This window comes from Apostichopus japonicus, chromosome 3 (genome assembly GCF_037975245.1).
Source record: "Apostichopus japonicus isolate 1M-3 chromosome 3, ASM3797524v1, whole genome shotgun sequence".
In the NCBI taxonomy this organism is placed as follows: Eukaryota; Metazoa; Echinodermata; class Holothuroidea; order Aspidochirotida; family Stichopodidae; genus Apostichopus; species Apostichopus japonicus.
The window spans coordinates 18,560,126-18,586,904 of record NC_092563.1 but is presented as its reverse complement, the minus strand read 5'-3'; the positions used below and the strand labels follow the sequence as shown (position 1 = coordinate 18,586,904).

Here is a 26,779-nt window from a genome sequence, read left to right as displayed (position 1 = left end):
GTATTTTTGTTTATTGGATAAAATAAATAAATCAAGAGCTAACTGGATCTTGACATTTCATATTTTTTAGGGCTGAAAGCAATAGCTTTCTTGCATTCAAAGCCTATATTAGACTGGAACTACAATCCCTTCGAAGATATCGTGTTAACAAGAGTTTAAGACTTGGGCTTACAGTTGACATTGCCAAAGAAAAAACAAATCAATTTGGTTCTTGAACTGAATATAAGGTGGATCTATCCCTGCAGACCAAATGTGAAGTTGACAAAAGCTTAACTGTTGGTGTTAACGTGATTAAAACGTTTGAAGACTATCATCTCTGCATTACTAAAAGATGGCGTAGGTTTCGTTTATTCTTTACTGTATATCATTTACATTTTACGTGGGGAAGGTGGGATGGGGGTGGGGTGGGACTTTCTTTGAGTTTCAGTTATGTTTTACGTGTACCACCATACCAGAATGGATCAACACCTAGCCGTTTATACCTTTAATTCGTGTATGTAAAAGGATGAAGATAAGATTACCATATTTTGCATCTCCGTGCTACGGTATTTTCTGCCTTTGCGTTATAAGACCAATTACCATGCATGTGTTGCCCCCCCCCCTCCCATTTACCACCTCCGCCCAGGGAGTTGTTATCCGCCTCAGTTGGGGGAACGTTCGGTTGGGTGACGTTTTGCAAAAAAGCAAGAGATTTATTAGCGCAACCATGTTTAAATCGTTAAATAGACCTACTTTTTCCACTAAATATACCTCTGAAAGCGACATTTGACGTCTAAAGTTTGAGTATCTGTTTGTTCTGGTAGAGGACCTCACCCCACCCCCTCCCCTTCACATAGGAGCCGCCTTCAACGTCCCCACAGCCACACCACTCCTTTACAACTACTTAATAAAACCTAAAAACTAATTATTATTGAAAGGTCATCAGTATTTGACCCCAAATCTGAATACTCTCAAAGGTTCAATTTGCTGACATATTTTCTGTCACGCTGATAATTTAGTGCAATATATCAATTTCAACGGTGGCACGCTGATGTTAAATTGTTATTTACTGATTTTGTTTTTGTCGTAACATTTGAAATAAATTCTGCAAATTGTGAAACGAAAGGCACCGCCCATGAACGCCAATATAGGGTCAAACTAGGGTCAAAGAACGTTTCAAAAGTTGAAAGAAATAATGTTGATATTATTCTATACATTATGCTATTGAGTTGTAACATGTTCATTCTTTTTCCGATATACTAATATTGAAAGTTTGAAACACAACTTTTGATTTTAAATTCTTAATAATGGTATCAAGATATAACTTGTAACATGCTGGTAGTTTTCCTTGAAATACTGATATTATTCCTAACATTGTTGCACAGATGGCGTTCCATATACAACTCAATGAACAGACTGACTTGAATCTCTTGTTATACATACCGCTTATCGAAAGGTTCAAGTTTGTGGCCAACATTCCATTGTGTGTGTGTGGATTGGTGGTAATAAGTCCGAGTTCGCTTTCTCCCGGGCATCCATTTGGCGGAGGAGGGGGAGGGGGGAGGGAGGGAGGGAGGGAGGGAGGGAGGGAGGGAGGGAGGGGTGTTACTTATTAACTCATGTGTTATGTCAGGTAAACAATCACAGACTAATAATGAAGTACGTTGCGACGATTCAATTCGTGTATGGGATTTGCTTGAAGCTTTCAAAGTGAATAATATGAAATATTACAAAGAAAGTAACCATCTAAAACGAATGAAACTTCACCAGCCGTTTCTCTCAAGTTCGTCTCTTTCAACAAGAAGACATAAATGTTTCAGAGCAATAGAAGAATAGAAGCTAGAAAATGTATTTCAAATCAGTTGGAAGGGTGCGTATATAATAAATAATACCAGAACGTGTTTTCTACTATGCACTCATATAGTAACATAATTATGTATCATTCACATGTTTACAAATCCCTGTTGATAGAGTCGGATACTTGAACACTTTGAGAAGAAAAGTTACACCATTTAATTAACAAATGCAGTCATAGTATGCACGTTCGAGTCGTCACTTTCACGAATGCGAACAAGGGTTTTAGGGGAAATCCCGACCCTATTATACATTAAAAGTTCCGTAAATCGTGTCTAACATGTAGGCAATTATGCACACCGCCAATATCCTCCTCCCCACCCCATCCCACCTCTTCCCCGCCCCTTCATCTACCTCCCCAAAACCCAACGCAACCCTTAAAGTGTTCCTTGCGCATTTGTGTTAGTTTAAAGGAGAAAAATAATGTCATAGATTTTTCTGCGATCAAATCGATCCTCAAACAGATAAGAAAATACTATTCCATTTGGGATATATCATAATTCCTCCCCACCACATGAAGTTGGCGACTTGAGCAAGTCTTAATAAGATGTCACGTGTGATTCGATTTTTATGAAAATGACAGCTCCTACACACGAGTTTTATACGATTTTTTTACAATATATTACATCATATTCTGTTTTTAAGTTAAAAGGAATTGTAGATATCTTTTGTTTTCTTTCTTATAATTTTTTGTCTTTTTCTTTATTGTTTTCTACTATTTCTAACACTCAGAAATTATATTATACGGTACGTCCATTAATGTAGCAGCTGTAATACAGTGGTACTTATATGATGAGAACATTCCCCCAAACTTGTAACCCATCTCTTGAATCACCTTGGTGACGAGACGCAAAATACAACCAGCATCATCATTAATAGACGTGACACATGGATGTCTAATGTGATTCACCTCGTGTTAACAGCTGTTACAGCTACAAACATCCTTATCCACATGAGTAAAACCAATGTCTTCATTTTTCTTCTCATGCAAGACTAACGAGTAAATTGCAAATTCCTTCATAGAATTGTTTTGATTTTCGTTGATAAAGGTGGTTTTTAAATCGCTCAATTTTAATTATCAAAATTACAAAAAATACAAAAAAAATATCAAAAATAACAATGCCATCAGAGTAGCACTGTTCACAACTCTGTTAATAGTTTCACTATAGAAATTTTAATCGAAATACAGAGGACACTAAAACAGTCACAAAAAAGACACTAATATAGTCCATCTGCATGTATATCTGTATACCCCTCAGCCACAACTCCATTCAGAGCGTTGAAATCACGACATCGCCAATGCGGTGGGCCTACTTATTGCTTAAAATGGTTTACATGAATCGTTCATCGCCTGTCACATTATACAATTAGAAAAGATGGTTGACAGGTTGGGTTAATCTCTTCTTAAATCTGAGCACTTCTTATGGTCTGTTATGGAATAATGTGAAAATAGTTTATAAAAAAATGCGTATATCTGAAATTATCAAGATCTAAAGCAGATTCACTCATATCGCCTAGCAACATACTCCATAACACGAGGCCCAGTACATTGCTTCTAAATGCTAATGAAAACAGTGTTGAAAACAGTGAACGCCTCGATTGAGATCATGGGCGTTTTCATAAGTATCTCTGGCCACTCTTTTGACAAGAAATAAACCAGTCATACGATGTAAGATCAAAACCAGTAAGGTCCAGAAGATACGTAGTTGTATGGTAAACAACTTTTGACCGTCCGCTATGAGGCAGCCAATCGCAAGCTTTCTCCTTTTCTCTTCACTGTGGTTGTCCAATCAGGAGGAGAGACTGAATCGACGTCTTCTGCAGTTTTGTTCTGATTGGTTGACAGTTTTTTCTCAATGACTGCATCAAGCGGACCAGCATTAGTAAATATACTAGGATTACGATAGGATCCAGCAATTCTGTCCCAAAAAGTGAAGAATTGGCCATAATTATAATTATAGAAAAGATGGTGATCAGTGTGGTGGGCGGAGCCATTAATCACTGGCTTCAGAACGTCCGGAACTTTACACTCGCCATCGTGAATACTTACGGTCCAAAAGTTTACCATGACAAAAAACATAACGTAAAGATATTTGTTGAGTGGGAATATGAATGGAAACAGATGATAGGGAAAACTCTGCATGAACCCATCGATAGGATGGAAGGCGTGGCTTGCAAAAGGGGAGGGCACTTTAAAGGCGTGATGGGGTTTATGGATGGCGCTATACAATAATCTGTGATGAAAGGCACGGTGAATCCAATAGATCATCATATCCGTAAAAAGAACCACGAGGACAAACTCAACCGGAAGGCTAAAATAACCTGTGGGCGAAATATACAAAAGAGACTATGAATATTCATGAGGCATTACAGTTTAAAATTAGACAATTCGGAATGTTTTGATAACGATTTTAACGTACCAAGAAGTTTTCCATGAATGAGTACAGCCCATTAGCAAAAAGGGCTTCAATTTAGCAATTCAATTTCTAAACCCATGCAGAGAAACAAAACATTGGTCAGATTAGTAAGTTGTGGTTGGAGTTTCGGTCTGAACATAAAATTTGTGGCAAGCAATATTTACCAGTAATTGGGGCGGTGATAGTTTACGGTGGTAGTTACGATGATAGTCAATCATAATTAAATGCTATTTATATCGTGGTGTAGCATTTATTTGACAGTCATTTTATATATTGTGGTGCCAATTTATTTTACCGTATAATACCAATATGATCGTGTTATGTAACCATCACTCCACAATAATTGGTGCAAACTGCGTTTCATAGATATATCTATAATACTGTCACATCTAATTTTTCAAGAAATTCTTAATTATTTACCGGTATGCCTACATGGTTTACTCATTAATGAAATTATTAATTTTTATTTCGTGTAAATTAATATTATGCATGTTAGTAGTGTAGCATTTCAACGAATATTCTTGCATTCATACAACTCACCTTTCATCTGTCCATACATTGCCTACCAGTATATTTTGTAGTTATTGGTTAATGTTATAAATGTAAATACCAACTTTCTATAAAAATGAATTATAAATTCATGAGAACAGAATACAAGTCCTGGTTGTGTGTGTGTTATTGATGTAACAAAAAAAAATTTTCTACATATTGCAAAAAATAATTGTCAATTAACTGAAAGAAAAGTATAAATTCTTTAGTGTTTCTATGAAATGTGTAACAATACCAGCTGTGCAAGGTTTTATGATATAATATGTTAAAAGTTGCTTTTCATAAATTTCCATTTTCCCAAAAAACTATCATTGTATAATTTTGTTTATCTATAAATGTTTTGTACCATGAAATTGACAATAAACTGAAAGAAAGGTACCATATTGCCAATGCCAAGATCGTTAATTCGTGAAACATCCAAAAATACCAATCTTTAGAAAGTTAAGTGGCACTTAAAGGTTACCATACAACTTTAAATTAGCTTTGCTAAATAAACTCACCAAGCCACGTATTGGAAGATACACCGTGATAGGTCTTCCCGTAACCACGGTGATGAAGATAAAACATCCAAGCTGTCGGAATGTTCATTAGTGGCATGGACATTATAGACCACTTAATTTCTCTCCTTATCTGGTTCTGTGGAACGCCAAGAAAGACACCTTTATGAAAAATTCACAATTATAAATACAATTGAATGAGTTAGATTACTTTGTTTGCTGTACAATTAACACTGTGGATGAATTTCAAAATTGCCATTGTCACGGTACAGTTGCGTCTCTGTGAGTTGAAACTTACATGTAGGGTAGATTAGGGAGAGCTGTCATTCAATTATAATTAATTTCCTTATAACCGCTTTAGCAAACCTCAAAGGACTCCTTCTTGTTCGTCTACTGTATTTTGAATAATTTACAGATCACCCTTTAATATTATTTATTAATATTTTTTCTTTCTTTGACATTCCACAATATATATATATATATATATATATATATATATATATATATATATACTGTATATATATATATATATATATATACTGTATACATATATATATATATATATATATATATATATTCAAAGCTGAGTAAAAAATTCACCGGAGTATCACCCACAAACAGAGTTTTTTCTCTCTCTCTTCTCAAAACCGCTTCTTTGGTGGCGTGCGCAAAAAGGGGGGCATCCCCACCCCACACCTTCATCATCAGTCGAGGGAAATCGTTTAGTCGGGGGGAAATCGTTCAGTCGGGGGCGGGGCGCTATTTGGGAGTTCGGGAAAAGTTAGAACACTCCTTCGTTAACCAGGACGCCCTCAGTACATAAAGGTTTCTGCCCCTACCTAACTCAATCCGGGTATTATTTGAATTTGTCAAACCCAACCTCTCCCACACTCCAACTTGGAGAATTCTGTGCACGTCACCGACGCCTATCGTCGTATCCAAACGGTGACAGTATCTTGTGTAGGCCTTATATATCGATGGAGTAGCTCCCTCATCATTCTACATTGCCTGGTATCATAAGGTCAGGGTTACATGCATGCGTTTAAATCTCCCAGCATCGGTCATGATCATTGTCTGTATAATGCTGGCAAAAATTTTCAATTTGGGAACCTATTACAGCTGGATCTGTTATTAATTATTGCTATTTTATGAACTTCGTGCCTCGGTGGGAATTCCTCGCTCCCCTTTTTCCATTTTACGTTCTATTCCAAACATTTTACAAATCAAAAATTTGGAAATAATTCTCTATCAAAATTGCTTCGAGCAATATGTATTCCCGTAGGTATAAGGAAAGTGCAAATAGATTCGGTTGAAGCTTCAGAAAGTTTGCTTCTATGGTTACAACTACGTGTGAAATCCGAGTAAAGTTGGCAAAGTTGGAAACATTTGCGGCAGAAAAAAGTAGCCCTACGGCGTTGGTAATAGGTTTGCCCCTCAAATTCACACGGCTACTAAAATGCAGTGACGTTTAGCCTATACATGGTATGTGTACAGGTTTTTACGTAGGCTTCCGCCATTTCTGTGTATGACAGTACCTGCTCATACCACAGGGCGTCCAGCGGCGCATGCATGACTAGAAAAGAATGATGTGTGCCCCTGAGGTGGTTGAAGCCAACGCTCATGTATGAGATGATGTGTGGTGGGGTGTGGTGGGGTGGGGTGGGGCGGGTTCTCTCCCACGAAAAACAAGTTTTAGACGTCAACTGGTGCTATAAGTTAGGTATATAATAATAATTAGTTATACACGCAATGTTGTTTGGAGATTAAAAAGGCGGGTGTACACATCCACCCCCCCCCCCCTCCACTCCTTCTGGACATGCGCCTGGTATGCATATATGCTGATAGTCATCTAAGAGATTTTTCAGTTGATTTGCAATGCCATTTTAACCATCAACATTGTTGAATGTGATAGAAATACCTATAAACAACTTCACAACCAGCTATGATACCTTTGATTCCATGTGGGACATATCACACACACGATAAAGACTTGAACAAGTCTAAATATGACATCATCATCATCACTGTACAGTATATAACCGTGTAATCATAACGGTGTTGTGTTTAGCGCATTACACATCATAGGAGTTTTAGCTCAGTGGTTAACACCGGTGCCTTCCAATCATAAGGTTCCCAGTCTGTTTTTACCTCCATGGTTTGATTCACTCCATGCAAGATTAATGTATGTCGTCCAGTTACAGAGTTGTTGAAAGTTGACAAAGTTATAATCATGGACGTTAAATATGAATCTAAGAGACTGACCTCGGTCAGCTTGCGGTTTTGATTAGCCAATGATGGCTTCTTTGCGAGTTCCTGCTTGCAGGAGGATCTTAAATACATACATATATACACACAAACACACATACATATACGTATGACAAAGTTTTCATATCTCCAAATCCACTAGTTTGAATTCCACCAATCAGTGAATAGTATGTTTATTCATGAGCATTTTGCGTTTGGTCGCCGTTTTCTACTTTTTTTGTCATGTCCATCGAGTTTTTTAAATACATCAAATCACAAAACAGCAAATTAAGATATTAGCCAAGTTTTTCCCTGCCAAAACCGTTAATTGGCGAGTATTCCACATACAAAATTAATCGCATTCAGTTCCCAAACCCACTAGTTTGAATTCAACCAATCAGAGATGCAGGTTTAGTTATGAGCCGTTGCTAAAAATAGATTCAAGACTTCGCGTTGGTTGTACCAGGGAGTTGTTATGCAACTCTCTGGTACAACTGCCATATAGACTGTACACAAATCAAGCGTGGTGTTATATTACGTATCTGTCAATGACGTTCGTAGTGTTTAAATATTCATATTATGGGCGAGGTTTATTGGGTTCCCAACGGAAAATATCTTGGAGAACAACAAAGTTGAAAGTTGCAATTTTTTCGACTTTTATGCCACCATTTGAAGTAAAATATAAATAGATAAGCTAGTTATGTATGTCGTTATGGCATAGTGGAGTCAGTCAGGTTGAGAAAAATCATAGAAAAGGACGCAAAATGCTGCTTTAATGTATGTCGTCCAGTTACAGAGTTGTTGAAAGTTGACAATTTATAATCATGGACGTTAAATATGAATCTAAGAGACTGACCTCGGTCAGCTTGCGGTTTTGATTAGCCAATGATGGCTTCTTTGCGAGTTCCTGCTTGCAGGAGGATCTTAAATACATACATATATACACACAAACACACATACATATACATAGTTGAAAGCACATGAAGGCATATCCCTTCGATTGATGAATATCCTCGTAGTTCGTACTTAATGTGTGAATATTACCGTACATGAATCGATGGCCAATCATCACAACATTATTATTCTTTAAAGCAGCATTTTGCGTTGGGTCGCTTTTTCCCACCTTTTTAACATGTGCATCGATTTTTTTAGATGTATCAATCATAAAACAGCAAACTAAGATACCATCCAAGTTTCACCCTGCCAAGAGCGTTAATTAGCGAGTAATTAACGATTTATGTCGATAACGAGTAAAAGTGTCCTCGACAAAGTTTTCATATCTCCAAATCCACTAGTTTGAATTCCACCAATCAGTGAATAGTATGTTTATTCATGAGCATTTTGCGTTTGGTCGCCGTTTTCTACTTTTTTTGACATGTCCATCGAGTTTTTTAAATACATCAAATCACAAAACAGCAAATTAAGATATTAGCCAAGTTTTTCCCTGCCAAAACCGTTAATTGGCGAGTATTCCACATACAAAATTAATCGCATTCAGTTCCCAAACCCACTAGTTTGAATTCAACCAATCAGAGATGCAGGTTTAGTTATGAGCCGTTGCTAAAAATAGATTCAAGACTTCGCGTTGGTTGTACCAGGGAGTTGTTATGCAACTCTCTGGTACAACTGCCATATAGACTGTACACAAATCAAGCGTGGTGTTATATTACGTATCTGTCAATGACGTTCGTAGTGTTTAAATATTCATATTATGGGCGAGGTTTATTGGGTTCCCAACGGAAAATATCTTGGAGAACAACAAAGTTGAAAGTTGCAATTTTTTCGACTTTTATGCCACCATTTGAAGTAAGATTTAAATAGATAAGCTAGTTATGTATGTCGTTATGGCATAGTGGAGTCAGTGAGGTTGAGAAAAAAATCATAGAAAAGGACGCAAAATGCTGCTTTAACGTGCTAAAACATAGAAACAGATAAAAGGAAATAGATAACAAGAATGTTACCTTAAGGAAGCGCGGATGTTCCATAAGTCTTTTATCAAAAAGTAAAGCATAGCACAAGGATGCAGTACCAAAATAGAGAACCGTTGCCCCAACATATACGATAATAACGAGACTTATAAACTGCCGTAACCAATAACTCGTTTGCCATGAAGTTGGGTAAAGGTATGGAGTAAAAACAAAGTCGTCTAGGATATCAAGAACAACATCCATCTCTGATGATTGCTCGGCGAATATCTGAGAACTGTAAGAAGAAAAAGAGTTTAATTAACACAAATATCAAATGATTGGAATGATTCCAAGTTGAGAGAGTTCCAATGCAGTATATGTTGCCAGTGTAATTGTTCATAAATTTAACAGATTACATTCTAATAGATTTATTAGTGTAATTATTATAACCTATACTTAATGTTCGTTACTAGTGGATTGTAGTACACTGGTTAGTCCAATACAGAAAATTCTGTATAGCAAACTTATTGTAACGTTTTATTTATAAAAAAAAAAAACATTTTGCAGTTTATATAACTATTCCCATGTGTTTTCCTATGTGATTTGGTGGGCTGAACCAACAAACTATATTTTACGGTATCTTTACCTTATTCTTAACGTAAAATATTTTACCGACTTTGTGACAAAATTCAACGCAAAAATATAGTGCTTTAATATTTAAAAGACAGTCAATATCGGTGGAACATATTGCTCTCATAAGAATTATGCCCTTTAATCCCTTTTAATCCCTTTAATTTTTTTTACATTTACGGCACAGTGAATTTTCTATTCAATTAAGTAATGATAAATCTAACGTGTTTTGTTATTTTCTTTCTTGCAAAAGAAACAAACTAAATCGATATGTTTAGATCCATACTGTGTAAATCCAACGTAATTTGAAATTGTCAAAATAGACAGCATGAAAAATGTGAACCACGTTAGCGATGGTATAGTTCTAGACCAAACAATGAAGACATACAAAAACACTGTGTCTATGTTTATTCTGCACGGTAGACTTACACCCTGCAGTCTAGACGTGTAGTTTCTGAAGCAAAGATCTGACAACGCGGATGATAGAACCAGAGAAACATATTTCCGCAGAAAAAAAATCTACATGGCTCGGGATGGCAAACAACTTCTGGTTTCTTCATACCGGTTCACGTCCATAAATTAACCGGTTAAACGGGCTTCAATTGAAAACAGGTGAACGGCCAAGCCTGAGCCGGTTAACCGTACTTTTAACGAAAGAACTTATACTTTCTGAATCCCTATTGTTACTAATTTGATACTCCATGGCGGCAAATTCCATCCCATCCCCTTGCCCTCCGCAGACTCCCATGCCCCGCCAAAATGAAATTCGACTCCCCTCCCCCAACTGTCCCCACTCTTCTCACACCTGTTCTCATTTTCTCTTGGAAAGATCATTCACCAAGAAGACATGTTAACGCTCACAGTCAACAAGAATGCCCCATATAAAGGCAAGACTTTAAGGAAATGTCATTTGTGATTGTAAAACTCCCTTCCAGACAAATCAACAAAATTCAAGATTCTCTCACCCTCGAGGAATGCTGAACAGGGTAAAGACTAACAAAGAAAGTAAACCAATGCTATGCTCCTAACGTGACTCAAATGCTATGCTATACTAACGTGACTCACGGCGGAATAAGAAACCGCACGTTATATAATAAACCTATATGACGGAGAGAATATGGTGACAAATGTAGGAGATTTTATTCCCATTCAGCGAATCAGCGAACCAGATCAGACGTTTGGACAAGGTTCTTGAGGAGGTCGGTCTCCTTTCAGTGTATACCTTGACATGATCGACATCACACGGTCGTTTGCTGAGAAAAGTGGTTCATTGCATAGAAACTCAATACGTTGCCATTGTCCTCCGTTTTAGGCTAAGACTTATATGGCAAACTCCAATACCATCGTTAAAAGGGTGTGTAGACTCGCGCATAAAGAAACATTCTAACACCGGTAATTTGACCTAGTTTCGAATGAAGTGTTACAGAAGTGTTTAGACACCACCATCGATCCCAGAAAATACACACACAGCTTGCTACCGTCGGTAATTAGACACTAGTGTACAGCCAGTACATACAGCTGCGGTCAGTACCCACAGCACAGTGTATGAACGATGCAGCGATGGACATCTCAGGTCCAGCTAAAGATAACAAGGTATCACGTTTCATTACTGTACTGTCTGCATTTTGTAGCGACACGAGCAAAGCGTCACTTGCAAGCAACAGAAAGTTAACTCTTTTCAGATGGCCGCACGCAGTTTGGGGCGAGTCTTCGATGCCTTTAAGGTGATAAGCACTCATAGGTAATATGCTAGAACTTATCAAACATTGGTCACGTATATGCTCAAAATTCAAAATGGTGCATAACTGTTATCCTCAGAGCATTTTCCTCCCTTGCGAAACATATTAAAATTATAACACGTCTACCCGGGTCACATTTTCGAAATGCTTTATATCAGTTTTTGGCATGATGACTAGAGGCGCAACCACCTTCATCTTCCTTTTTTGTTCGGGCGGGCTGTGGGAGGGAGAGGGATTTGAAATCGTCCTTTGAAGCATTTCGGAAAAATGGAGGGTACGGTATGCTTAGAAGCAAACTGGTGCTATATTTTGCAACTTACTTTTCGACTGTTTAGGTTACGGTACAGCATATACATGTTACATATTTACTAGTAGGTTCTTTGTACTGGTAGTCAGGGTTCCACTCTTATGAATGTAGGCCTATAGGTTAAGTCTCGACAAACGGTGTTGAAATGCTTTTTATTTGCTCAAATCCAATTGCTCAAGATTAAACCTCTACTCGACCCTAGCATGTTCAATATGATCTCTGCATGATACCCTGTAGGAAGTGAAAATGCAATTGCTAACAGTTGGATATCCGTCAGTACATAACGTATGATATTAGGGTCACTTGGTTTTCTACCGTCGTCTAATTCTGGCAAATATTTTCTAACAAAAAATCTGTATTTAGTTCGCCATTCAGTTTTCTGCTTCTTTTCTTTTCCTTCTTTGGGGGTGGGGGAGGGGGACTCGTATATTCTGTTAAGTCCAGCTAACGAGGTAGGAAATTATCGATCATGTGTCAGCTACTGTTAAGTAGGGTTTAGTAGTTACTACATAGTTTAACAGTGAAAATAATCTTTGTTACTGTTGGTGTCAACTTCCTTCCAAGGAAAATCGCGGAATCTCGTACAATATTCTCGTCCGCTTACTTTCCCACTTGGGATTTATATGAATTGAATCTACCTACTTAGTGATATTGGTTCTATCATGAAACCAGTTGTAGTAGCCTATCGCACTTCATAACATGTCCAGGCATATTCACTATTTTACATATAATGTAGTACATTGCTGTAACAGTTATATATATATATCGCCCTTAATTCTATAGCCTGTAAGTCTTATTACCAAATCTTTTCAACTGTCGTTACAACTTCAACAGCAATTGGCCTTTTGTGATTCACATTTTCCTTTTGTGATTCAATTTGTTATCCCTAGTCCCTAAGACGGATTTTGGTACCATACAATGGAAGTTTCCTGCAAGGGAATCTAAAGCAACAATAGAATACCTAAGTTGGCCACCCTGATGGTCTTTAAATACAATATGAATCACCCTGCAGTTCGGCTACTCCAGGTTTCTACCAATATTGATGTAGTTTAAACGGTTTCCTGAATTGGGTACTTTAGCTCACACAACATTTCTATACTTGGCAATTTATAATTTCGATCAGGTGGGAATTTTTATTTATTGAAGAGGATGTTTACACATTCAAGCAAACGTTTGTCATTAATTCAAAGTATGTATATGAATATGCCTATACGACCTGTACTTTTCATAAAATGTATTTATCTTCCATTCAGTTACATCGGTATCCTCTGAATAGCCATGTGTGTGCGTTTACTTGTTTAATTTGGTAGACAGTAATAGTCTAAATTTGATAGATTGGGTACTGAGTAGCCATGGTCAGTAGCAGAGCCCAGGTGGGATACACCAAAAGAGCCTTGGTTGAACAGACGGGTATGGTGCGCATATAGTGTGTCATAAGTCGTGATATATATATATATATATTATTGAAATTGTAGTGAGTTGGAAAATCCAGAACAGTGGAAAACCTTGCAGCCTCCACTGGGATTCGAACCCGGGCCTCTCACTGTATATGCGGACACCCTAACCACTAGGCTATGGACGCTGATTGTCCATAGGTTCGAAACCGGTAAGGAAGGTCGTAATTCCACTGTAGGCGTATATATATATATATATATATATATATATATATATATATATATATATACATACATATATATATACATTTATATATATACATTTATATATATATATATATATATATATATATATATATATATATATATATATATATATATATATATATATATATATATATATATATAAATATATATATTACAGCAGACTGCATGGTTCCCTTGTTTACAATATACTGACATTCAAAGAATATACCATAGACAGGATATGCTGGTTTCCTTAAGTAGAACAGTCAGTTAAAACCACACGATGTATACACTGCTACGATAACAATATACTACTGTTTCTACACATAAGGTATATATGACGATGCTCGTGCTTTAACTGAGTTTAACATTTAAGTTTAGTCCATTTTCCCCCCTCTTTCTGCCTTCCTTCTTTCCTCTTTTCTGGTATTAGGTAACGGATCTGCGTATAGACCTTTAGTTGATATTTCCTCATTACTTCCGTTGGATTCAACCATTGTCTCAATCAATATTTTAACATTGAAGAAATAATGATCATTATGGAACCATCGAAGATTATTTTTTACTTTTTTGCCCCCACACATAATCACGCGTGCATTCCGATCCTTTTCCATTCTGAGAAGAGGTGAGGTGGGGGATATCTGCATTTTTCTTTAATAGCTCAAAGCAGTGGCGGCGGAACCGGGGGGGCTTGGAAAAGTTGATGGGGCAAATGCATGATAAGCCCCCCCCAATATTTACCAAGGCTCCGAAACGTGCATCTGCCCATTTTTCAATGCATACTTGTCGATCTGTCCGATGCACACGTATACTATATAGGTGTAATAATTTTAGTAATTGCCGGGGGACCCTTGGCCCGTCCCCTGGCTTTAGACCACATTGTCACCCCAACCGCGTCTTCACGCCCCGTGAAAAGTGGAAGCAGTGAGTGTGAGTACCGGTAAGCGTAACACAACTTCGTCTTAGGCCAATGACTTGCCTCATTTCAGCCAGTTCTCCAACATCCCTTTACTTAGTGACGGAGCGTCCATATATACAGTCAGGGGGCGGATGCCCCCCCCCCTTGACGGACTCAAATGGACTGCTGGTGGCGCCCTTTTCAGCACTATTTTTTACTTATTCGCGATTATTGACTATTTTATTGCGCTCTCATATACCTATTGACATTTGTCATATTCTGTTTTCCGACAAAGTGGAGACGACACCTATTTATTCACTGTTTATCTGCAAATTAGCAAGGCCCGGAAAGCTCCGCCACTGCCCTTACTACACTCAAAAACGTCTTTGCGAGTACACTACGAGTATTAGCTACTCTCTTAAAACATTATCGAATATACAAATTACAATGTTTTTACAGACTTTTACGTGCAATCTGAGAAATTGCAGACTTGAGACCCATATTTTAGGGCTAGGTATATTCGCAGCATAAAACACTCGGGAAGTGCCGTTTCCGGCCATCTAGGGGTTTGAAAAGCCCAAAATTTTCTTGTACGCGCCGCGCCAACTCATGGTGGCGCTCCGCTTAGATGGTCTCCACACATTAGCCCCCCCAATAATTTTCCCGTTCCGCCGCGCCTGGCTCAAAGGGTATAATCTCGGTAAACATTCTTGAAGCTTTATTTATCATCAAGATTACTGAATAGGCTATATTGATTGGTCTGCCCTTGAAAGGATATGTACTGTTGAATTACTTAGTAATTTTGTGTCAATAAACTATAAATGTATATAATAAGCCTAAATATAATTTTTTTCTCGAACTTGTTAACTTTATTTTGCTACTCCATAGAAATGTGCACATGGTAAAGAAACAGTCCACTCACACTAAGCTGCCCACGATAAAGCTTAGATTTAAATTTAAATACAAATCATTCATATATCAATGTATAATACAAATAACAAGACAATGAACGCGGTTTCGCATAGATCTCTTTGGTGTATGCGCATTTTTTTGCAGAAAACTTCCTAAATCAGCAGAGTGGTAGTGATTATCCGGCGCCTCAGAAGCTTAATTCATAAAGAGATATATAGATATTGAAGCAACTACGTTTTGCGATGATATGAAGATTTTCCACACACATGTACCATGCACAATTAACTTATATATAGCTTATCAGGTCAATATATAAAACGTTATGAATATCGCTACGTGACTTCCCCTTATATCTTCCACTCTCTTTCATCAACTTTCCCTCCCTACCTTTCAATGAAGTTCCCTTCCTCTCCCCGCCCTGCCCCCCGATCCCCTTCGCTCCTCTCCACTACCCTTTCATTCTCCTCCCCTCCCTTCCACTTCCCTTCCTTTCCCTGTCCTCCCTGCCCCTACCTCTCCACTCCACTTTCCTTTTCTTCCCCACCTTCCTCTCCCCTTCTATTGCCCTTCCGTTCTAGCCCTTCCTTTCTAGCCCTGCCCTGCCCCTCCCTCCCTACCTCTCCACTCCACTATCCTTTTCTTCCTCCACCTTACTCTCCCCTTCCATTGCCCTTCCTCTCTCGCCCAGCCCTACCATCCCCTCCCTTCCCTTCCCCTCCCCTCCTCTCCACTATACTACCCTTTAATTCCCCCTACCTCCCTCGTATCCATTCCCTTCTCTGCCATGACTCTATTCCCTCCCATCTGTCCACTACCCTTATCCCTTCACCTTCCCCTTCCATTCCCTTTCTTTCCTCGCCCTCCATTTCCCTCCTCCGTTGTATGTGACTGCAGTAAGGTCTGCCTGTTTCATTCCTTACATGTGAAATAAATAATACACATCCTCACTCACTCCCCCCTCCCCCACCCCACCGGATGCACATAAACCTTGACCTGCCTGATCAATTGGCAAGTTTTCAAAATGTTGAACTTTCCTTACCTCGACAAATAGCAATATGACTGCTATAATGTATAATTTATATTACAATTTAGTGGGAATTTTATGAGACACGTCGATTTTGATCAATTTTGTGGCATGATTCTCGGAAGGGTTGCGAAATTCAAGCAACTTCTCACGAAGGTGGTAGTGACCTTTGACCTGGTACATAAATTTTGTGTAGTTTTCGTCAACAGTAGTTTTCGCTAAGACTGTACTCTTTGCAAGCACATTGGAGATGTTATAATTCAGCCTGCCCGTCTGACAACAGACCTGACGAAAGGGGGAAGCGCTAGAGTGGGTGTTGGGGGGGGGGTGATACAACACGGGATCCGGGGTAAATATTAGGGGGCCCGGAAAAATATTGGATAAATAATACGCTTATGCTCATTTTCATATTGTAGGCCTGTATACTTGAAATGAAGACTTCAGGGAGGGGGATCGGGGCAGATATCCCCCCCCCCCGGCTTCTCACCTGACTTTCGACGGCTATGGCTGACACAGGGTACATTGTACACCGGACTCCTGCATATAACTGTGCCTGGGTTAGAGTTCAACGTGGTTATGATTACATCACAAACAAATGGTGTTAACTGTTTCTGACTACATTATATACTTCCAGTCAGACGTCAATCTTTCTACAGGAATTAGACTAGCATGTTGATCAACTCTTTCAGAGGAATGAACATCTTTCTTATCGAAGAGTGACTTCATGACGATTTACTTGGTAGCCCTAGAACCAGCGAGTGTTTTTTACTATTATCCATATAGGAGCTTAAGTTGCTAGATCGTACTCTTACGGAAAAGCTCCTCACAAGGGAGTGTTCATTAATATATGGACTCTCTAAAACAGTGGATTGAGTATTATTATAACCTGGTTACCGTTGGCCTATACAACCATTCAAGAAGTAAAAAAAACTGCTGCCATAGCATTTAATTTCGGTATTGCGATTACGAGTTTACGACTGCATGGAACGTGATCCCATCTCAAATATTTTGTAAAGAATCGATTTCGGAATTGCGCATAAAAACGGACTCTACAACTAATTAATTCCTATTATTAACTTACTTACGCTTTCAGTGCGGCATTCAAACGTTTTAGGGGAATTCCCTTTTCGACATTCTGAATACAAGGGCACCAATTCTTTATAGAACTGCCTTTCATGCAATTGCGAAATTTGACAAACTTTCTCTTTTACTTGTGGAGAGGTATGCAATGCATAAGGTTTCATATTACTTCCCGTTTATTAAACCTGAACAGAACCAATATTTTATTATTATTACTACTTAAGTACAGTACCGGCTTTTATTAAGAGTACAACACTGAACTCGCATAATTTCCTTGAAAAGCTGAAGAGGTTTATACGTCGACCGTAAACTAAACTAATCCCCCCCCCCCTCCCATGCTGTCGACCGTGCCCCTTAGTGCTTATAAACATACGCAAAGTCCCACATACGCATGGCACAATGTAGAAACATATAGCCGATCATTGCAACAAACCTGCTCCCTCCCCCATCCGTCCCCCAAAGTTCCGTATTCAACCTCATCCCATCTCTCCCTCCCCACCCCCCCCCCCCCACCCGTCCTGAAATGTTCTAGTTCTAACTCTTGGGGTTCTAACGAGGAAGTTCAGTCTTTGCTGCTCATTAGTTTCTATACAATTATAAGTTCTCCATTTATTCTCAAACATTGAGAAATGAAAGGCCGGACAAACAAAAGCCTATAGCAGGAAACCTTCTGTTTGCGGGTAAGCATATGCCTTACGTAAATCGTCGTCGTATCAATGCAAAACCTATACCGCAATACAATAGAAAAAATATAATACTGTAACTGTTTATTTGTATTACTTTAGATGGCTACGGCTTCCTTGCTGTTTTCATGGGGTTTTCAAGCACGTTGTATCTATATGAATTAACGTTACGTTTTAATAATAATGCTCTATAAACTCGCTAAACTGCGGGGTTGTTTGGTATATGGCTGCCAGCAGCACACTATATTTAACGGATCTTTAGTACGCCTATTATTTAAAAAGTAGAAAAAGATGTTTCCATGAAAAAAAAAGGTTAATTGTATCATTTTCTGATATAAAACTTACCTATCTATTTATCCTGGGTGTGGTGGTATCCCTCACAATTGGGGTATGTTTGTATCTCGTGTTAGTATAATAACCCAATATATTCCAGTAATTAATAACTCCGATAGAATCTTTCACTACATCAGTCGGCCGACGTTCCCAACTCTCTACTGACAACTTATATTTTCAGTGGAATAGACTTGACCACTGTAAATAACTTCCGCTTTTCGTGTCACAAAACAAAGACAATCTTTATCTGTCATCTGAGCGGTACATGACTAGACCCATAGACATACTTCCTAACTCCCACGTTTTCATCCACTGACTTTCTTTGAACCCAGAAAGACTTCTCTCGTCACCGAACAAGCGTCACATCTCGGCTGCTTGTGTAGGCGAACCGCGCATACATAAACACTGTTGCATGGTGTTGGCTTACAGAGCTGAGGGTGTTATGTCGAAATTGCTAGTACTGCATATTGGTTTCGTTGACGACATTCGATCCGAACGTAAAGATGCCGTCAAAACGTTCACAATTTGTCTGTTAAATTTTGTGTTTCTTCAAAATCAATAAAAAAGGCTAATTGTTCACTGAATATGTTAACCATTTGAGACAAATTAATTAATTCCAAAATAAATGACAAGTAAGTAATTCGCTATGTAATTAATTAATCTTAAATTGTCTAAATTCAAGAGATAATCAAACCTTACCCCCTTTTTTGATGAAAATTATCTGACCAATTCAACACTTTGCAGAAAATTATTTACATAATTATGTGTTGAAAAAAAAACTTAACCACCTCGATAGGCACCTAAGCGTGTGTGACCGAAAGTGTGTTTGTATGTACGTTTTCGTAATTGACTTCATTTAGCTTCATTTTATTTAATACAAAACAAACTTATCTACTTTGCTCAGGCCATTTCTACCTTTAAGTGGAATGTTACGCCAAGTCCTTCCCCTTCCCCTTCCCTTTCCACCTCCCCTCCCCACCCCTCCCCACCCCTCCCCCTTCGCAAATCTCTGAGACCCTATATAAAGATATATCAGGATTAAGTACTACCAGGGAGCTGCTAGAGTAGCAGCTCACTGGTACTACCATGATGCATGGCGTGGCTACAATCAAACGAACTGAACGGATTTAGTAACCAACGGATTTCCAAGTCTTTTTAAGTCCTCACTTTGCAGGTTTCCACGTAGTATGACTCATGGCATTAGGTGATTTTGTGGGTTTTCTCGTTGATTTATCACAGGTGGAGGGGGGGGGGGGGTTCGTCAGAAAATAAACCTTGAAGATTGGAACGGATATTTCAACCAATAGATTACAAATCGATTTAATTATTAGAAGAATAGGGAAATACGTATTGTTCGTCATTGTTCACTAAGGTCTTCAATATATAGGTACAAAAAGGCTCTCGGAAAAGTGGTTGAACAAATGGAGTTTTCCATTGATCAGCGCCGAGTTGCAAATTGTGACACTTGAAGTTTGGTGTCCTTTTTCTTAAGATGTAAATGACTGTCATTATACTTTTAATACCCTTTTCTAAGAGAAGAAAACAAGACAGAAAAAATGTGTTTGGAGAGGAAAGATAAACGGATTTCTGTTAGCAATGCCTGCCCATTTGGACTAGTTTGTATCAGCGAGTTGTTAAGACTCCTGTTGTGGAAGTCATATGGGGAATTTAGTTTTAAATTAATTGTCAAGTTTGTGTTATGGGGGCAAATGAGCTCAGTCCTCTCGGATCCTCTCGGTCCTCGCGGGTCCTCGCGGGTCCTCTCGCGGGTCCTCGCGGGTCCTCTCGCGGGTCCTCGTGGGTCCTCTCGCGGTCCTCTCGCGGGTCCTCTCGCGGGTCCTCTCGGGTCCTCGCGGGTCCTCGCGGGTCCTCGAAACTAAGACCTTTATCAACATGGTTACTTCGACTATTTGCAAAGGTTTCTTTACTACATTTACTATAAATATTATAATTTTTAGGTGATATTCATAATATTATAAGATATGTTTAACTCACTAGAAAACGATTGATGTTTCATGATTGCTTGTTTTCTAAAATTACGTCACATCACAATACATGCTCCGTTCGGCGCCTGCATTATTTAAACGGGGTTTACACAGCATGTATTTTCACCTGACATCTGGCAGATATCATGAAGCACAAAAACTTACTTCTATAAACCGTGAGAAACAAGTTAATTTCAACTAATGCGAGGGCACATCATACATTTTGGGCAAATGTTACCGCTCTAAAATAACTTTCATTTTTGACCTTACCCATAGACAGTCTGCAGGCGTAAGAACGTGATTGGTTGATTAATACGTGCGTTGACATGACACTAAAGTAATACTATGCAACATAACATACTACGACATGGTCATATAAAATATTGAGGGCGCTTGATTCGAGCTGCCTGTATATTTATATAGCTCATGTAGTTTTACTTGATTTTTGGTTTCGATGATAATCGTAACCTATGCATTCATGCAGGCGGAGAGTGTGTGTGCGTGTGGATGTATGAGCGTGTGTGTGTGTGCGTTTGTTTTTCTATCTGACCGAGGACTTGAACAAAAGAATTTCAGGTCCTCGGTTGTGATTTCTAAAGAATCACCACGTCCTCGGGAGAATTCTATTGTTTGGGGTATTGTTAAGGTTAGGGTACGTGGATTTGAACAATGGAAAATACAATGGGGTCCTCGGTTGGGATGAAATACAAACATGTGTGTGTGTGTGTGTGTGTGACGCCTCGCTTGTAAACACGATATCTCAAGAAGGGAATCTAATATAATGAACCAATCTAATATTTGGTGTATATGAGTAACAAATTGAGTAGAAGAACCCTATTGGTTCGTGGGGAGGTCAAATGTCATTTGGGGTCACCAGGGGCCAAAGAGTGAAAACCTTGTTAACAATGAGCAATTACGTAGCACCATGCATCTGCCTAGGTGCCTAATATTTTTCACAGAAGTATTGATGTTGTAGATTTGTACTATGGAGACTTGAACAGCAATCATGGGCCTAGAAACGAGTGAAATTTGGCGAGTAGATTGTTAGTCACGGTCGCCAAATAGCGAGTACTTTTAAATATATTTGTCGAGGCCTGAAAACCTTGGAAACATGATTTCTCATGGTAGAAATCATGGATACTTTTCATAAATGGTAGATGGATTTGCCATATTGAGTACAAGAACTCCTGTTGCTTGGGAGGTCAAATCTACATTGAGGTCACCAGAGGTCAAACTCTGAATACCTTTTACATGATATCTAACGATGGAAATCATGGATACCTCTGGCGTGTACTGCATTTGGCACTCAGGTAAGACATGCAGAAACAACGGAAAGGCATCGAAGCCTGTACTATATTAGAAAACTTTATATAGCATACGTAATGGTATGCAACCTATTCAATTGATTCACAGTTAATGAATGCATTGAAAGAAGAGTCCATTCTAAGACGATGCAGAGGTATAACAGAGCAGGAATTCAGAGGATAATTAGGCACAAAAAAACATAGTTCACTTTTCCGTATGGACTAACTGCGAATGTTAACAGTCTCCAAGGGAAATTCTTGCATCTAGAGCAGACGATTGCAAATCTACGCAACTTGTGTTTCATATCACTACAAGCAACTAAGCTCCAAGTAATGTTAATAAAGAATGGCAAAATGAAGCCCCGCAACATAGATTACTATATGTTTCGTTGGGGTAGACAATTCTCTGCAAATAGAGGACTAACAATTTCCAAGGACTGGTCAGTTTGCAAGCCAAAGATATGTTCAACCATCTCTACACCGGATATTGAACTTAATGTTATAATAGCACAGCCACGATTCACTCCAAGTGAAGTCTACTATCATTAATGTGTATATATATATATATATATACATACTACCATTAGCAAATTTTGCTACAGCTGATCAAGTATATGGAAAACCAAAATAACCGATTTGAACAAAGAAAATCCATGAATATATTTTCTTGTAGTTGGAGATATAAAAAGAGAACGTATAACTGTGATCGAATTGATGGGTTTAAATATGACGTGAATTTTTGCACCTATCGACAGTCGAATTATATGCTAGATGCATGTACAGTTAAGGTGATTGCAACTATGCTAATAAATTGCATTCAATTTCCTCATCAGATCACATTAGTATACTGGTCACACCAAAGTATACTGAAAAGAAAAGCGCTGTTATAAAACAAAAACGCAAACTAGAAGGAATCTTTGAAGAGGAAATATTAATCAAAAGAAGGAAATAATTAAAACTACGGACTGGGATATCTTCAGAAAAAGTTGTGACAATATAAATGATCTTACTGATGTGATATCAGGATACCTTGGTTTTGAAAGCAACACATGTGTAACCATTTTAACGACGGGAACCAACAGAAATGATGAAGCGACTACCTGCAGATAATCGGAATTAGACACTGGAGAACGATAAACAGCAAATCCATTGAGAACGGAAAAATATGTGCATTACATTCGAAGTGATATTTTCGGAAACTTAAAGGAAATTCTCATACTTTTTGGAGTATTATACAACCAAAAGGAGAGCCCAACAAAAATGGTATGAAGAGTTTCGATTCAGAGTTTGGGAAGGTATTAAATGACCATTTTGGACGTTTTATAATCAATCATGCAACAGAAACATTTCGTTTATTCTACCTGAATCTAAAGGTGACTGTTTTGTATTCGATTCCAGGCTTGTATGTCAACAATTTAGGAAAATAAAAGGTGTAGCCTGTGGGTCAGATAATATTCTTTGGTGGATTTTTTCTGTTTAATTCAAATAAGTTATCACCTATATTTACATCTATCTTTCAAGAGAGCATCCAAAATAGTGAAATACCTCGTGTGTGGAAAACTGCTTTAACAGATCCTGTCCCGAAGATACAGAATCCATATACTGCAAACGATTTCTGTATAACGAGCAATACCAGTATTGCTCTTAATAGTAAGCAAGAGCTCCTTCTGGATCTGCTATGTAGAGCAATTTTGGGACAAGTGTCAGTTTGCCCATAAGATGAGTGTATCTTGTATTGATGCTGTACTTGTATTAATCCATGATATTGTGTATCATTTAGATTGGAAGCAACTATAACAATGGTTCTTTTTGTTCACTTTTCAAGAGCGTTTAAAACTGTTTTGCCAATTCAATTAATGAATGATCGTTCACGATTTATTAAAGAAAGATGGCTTATTCATTGACTGGCACAATTTCTAGAAAGATGGTTGGATAAAGGGTTAATCGGAAATATCGGAAATAAAGGTTTGTGTGCCTCGGGGTCCATTATCTGCTATCTTATTTACTATATGTACTGATGGAATTAGTGGAAATCACATATTTATATGTTTACAACTATGGTTATATGGTTATAGCTATGGTTACAACTATATGGCTATAAATCAGAGGCGTGCACTTGATTTCAAAAGTTCGTGGAGGAAGTGGCGTAGCAACGGGAGGGGGGGGGCGTGGGGGCGATAGCCCCCCATGAAATCTTGTCGCCCTCCCATGTGCGAAAAATATATCATTGGTCTGAATGGTCTCGAATCTCCATGATGACCACTCATGAACGACCCTTCTACCGCGGACCGGCAGTAGGCTATATGTAATTGCTGAAAAACTTGACGTGACATAGAGCATAGCCTGAGAAGACATCTACAGTAGTCGCACTGTACTGAAAACGCATGTTAACGACCGTCGAATAATATAATACCTGCTCTAGTAAATACAGACGCGTAGCCAAAGTGGGGACGAAGGGGACGACCACCCCCCCCCCCCACCTTTGAGCATATTTTTTTGTACGTTTTTATGATATCGCTAGTAATTTCAAAATAGAAAATGCTTAGATGCAACTTGCAAGGTCTGGGAAGTGCCATTTCCAGCGATCTGGGAGGCATTTTCGGCCAAAATTTTCTTTTAAGCTTCACGCCAACTAATGGTGGCGCTACGCTTAGATAGTTTCCAATGCCGAATCTACGGCTCTGATAATTTGCCTACAGGTTCGCCCCTCCCTTGGCAAATTCCTCGCAACGCGCCTGAATAAATACTAATACAAATAGCCAACCAGGATCATGTAACCAGTGCACATTAACTGATCAAACAATCTAGTGAGCTATACTATACCCTCATAGAAAGGTGGTTTCCAGGTACTGGAATGCCAAAGAAGATCTTCAAAGGTAAAAAATGCTGACATCATACAGGTTTCTCACATCATTGCTCGCGTCATTGCCTCGATACTCCGTTACATTTTCAATCGGGTTTTCACTTTTAGGACGTACCCTGATGCTCTTAAAACCGCTAAAAAACCAAGTTTTCAAGAAAGGAGACAATACTATCGCTGAGAACTACCGACCAATCAGTCTATCACCGTAATAATATTTCAGACGCAATCTTTGATGTCAGTTTGACATATAGTTCGGTCATTTCAGTATGTTACTTGGCTGGAAGCCCAGTCAATTTTTCCTTATTTTCCACGCGCCATTGGCAGATTTGTCGAAAAATGTCAATGCCGGTGTCAAACTCACAAAAGATATGTCATGATATTTCAAAGTAACTTACCAGACTGTTTTTTTTTTCTATTTCACTAAACTATTTGATGACCATATCAAAACATGGGATTTCAAAATAAAGGATGTTGAGAAAACTTTAGAGCAGCTATACAAGGCCTGGTAAGTGTCATTTTCAACGATCTATGACTATGAGGCCTTTTTAGCTAAAAATTCCCGGTACGCTGCACGCCAACTCATGGTGGCGCTCCGCTTAGATAGTAACAAGACGCCCTCCCAGGAAATGGTCAAGCCACCCCCCAGCGCCCCCCCCCCACTGAAAAAATCCTGGCTACGCCACTGCGGGGAGGGGAAGTTAGGAAGGGGATTCCAAATTCCGACCGATTTAGGCAGGGCATGTTCATTTAATAGAGGATCATCTTGTGTCCGGAGAAGTGGTCTAATTCTTGTCTCAACGAACCTGAAAACTTCTACTACTGAAAGTTCGCGACACCCCCCCCCCCCAACCCACCTTGCCTGACGATGGAGGCCATATAATGTCGAACTTAGTTATTTAAAGAGGAACAACAAACAAAAAGTTCAATTTTTATTAAATTTTATAACCAAGTTAACATATATATATATATATATATATATATATATATATATATATATATATAAAGTAGCTTGGCGTCTATCTTGGCGCAGAGTGCTCTATGTCCATTGGACAGAGCGGAATATATGTTGATACTAGATGAGACTAGTGGAACACTAGTAGTTGTAACTCGGAGTTTCACGCGTTATATATGCGATCTTCAGACTCATCTAGTATCAACATATATATATATATATATATATATATATATATATATATATATATATATATATATATATATATATATATATATATAGATATATATATATATAAATTATATATATATATATAAATTACTAGCACCCTCATCCTATTTTGTTTGGCCTATAAAAAATATCAGGACTAACAATCTGCCTGAAATCACCTTTTACATAACGTAATCTTTCGAGTTATTAATATGTTCTCGGCGTCTTTGTTTTCATGTCAGGGCTGTGGTACTCGAGTATGGACTCTCTCTAATGGACTACTGGACTACGACTCAATTTAATTTGTATTCGGGGTACCGTGTCCTGGTTAAGAACCAAAGACCGATATGGGTAAGCTTGTACCTTGGAAACCATTTTATGGGTAACTCTTATTCCCGCACATTATGACAAAAAAATGTTACCTTTCGTTGCCCTAAGGGATTTACCATTTTTTTTAAAACCAGTTTACTTTCTAGAGTATTGGGGGGGGAGGGTCTGTTCGTTTGAACATAGTTTGTATACAGGAGCTACACCCACGGGGACAGGGGGTTTCCTCCGACCTATCCCAACCTTCAGAATTAGGTGTATAAAATTACCTGAGATATATTATGGCATATATTACAGACGCTGTTTCCATCGTACCGTACGTGTTGCTGCACACAGAATGACAGTTTTATCTTCAGACCTACCACACGTGGCGTTCATTATCTTCTTGTGGTACTTCGCACGAAGCCAATTACGCAGGCAACTTCAACCCTACCCCCCCCCCGCA

General features: G+C 38.5%; 1 protein-coding gene and 1 long non-coding RNA gene across 2 annotated transcripts; one reads left to right on the top strand and one right to left on the bottom strand.

Annotated features, from left to right (window-relative positions):
* Positions 1-1,812: 1,812 nt before the first annotated feature.
* On the bottom strand, positions 1,813-19,117 carry LOC139965314 (lathosterol oxidase-like). The gene is made up of 4 exons (XM_071967549.1): positions 18,706-19,117; positions 9,502-9,742; positions 5,300-5,435; positions 1,813-4,155 (listed from the first exon to the last, which is right to left on the bottom strand). The coding sequence occupies exons 2-4, from the start codon at positions 9,709-9,711 to the stop codon at positions 3,569-3,571; spliced, it is 933 nt and encodes a 310-aa protein (XP_071823650.1). The 5' UTR covers positions 9,712-9,742; positions 18,706-19,117; the 3' UTR covers positions 1,813-3,568.
* Positions 10,243-26,752, top strand: LOC139965316 (uncharacterized). The gene is made up of 3 exons (XR_011792221.1): positions 10,243-11,560; positions 26,250-26,358; positions 26,632-26,752. It is a non-coding gene; the product is annotated as an uncharacterized lncRNA (long non-coding RNA).
* Positions 26,753-26,779: the final 27 nt, after the last annotated feature.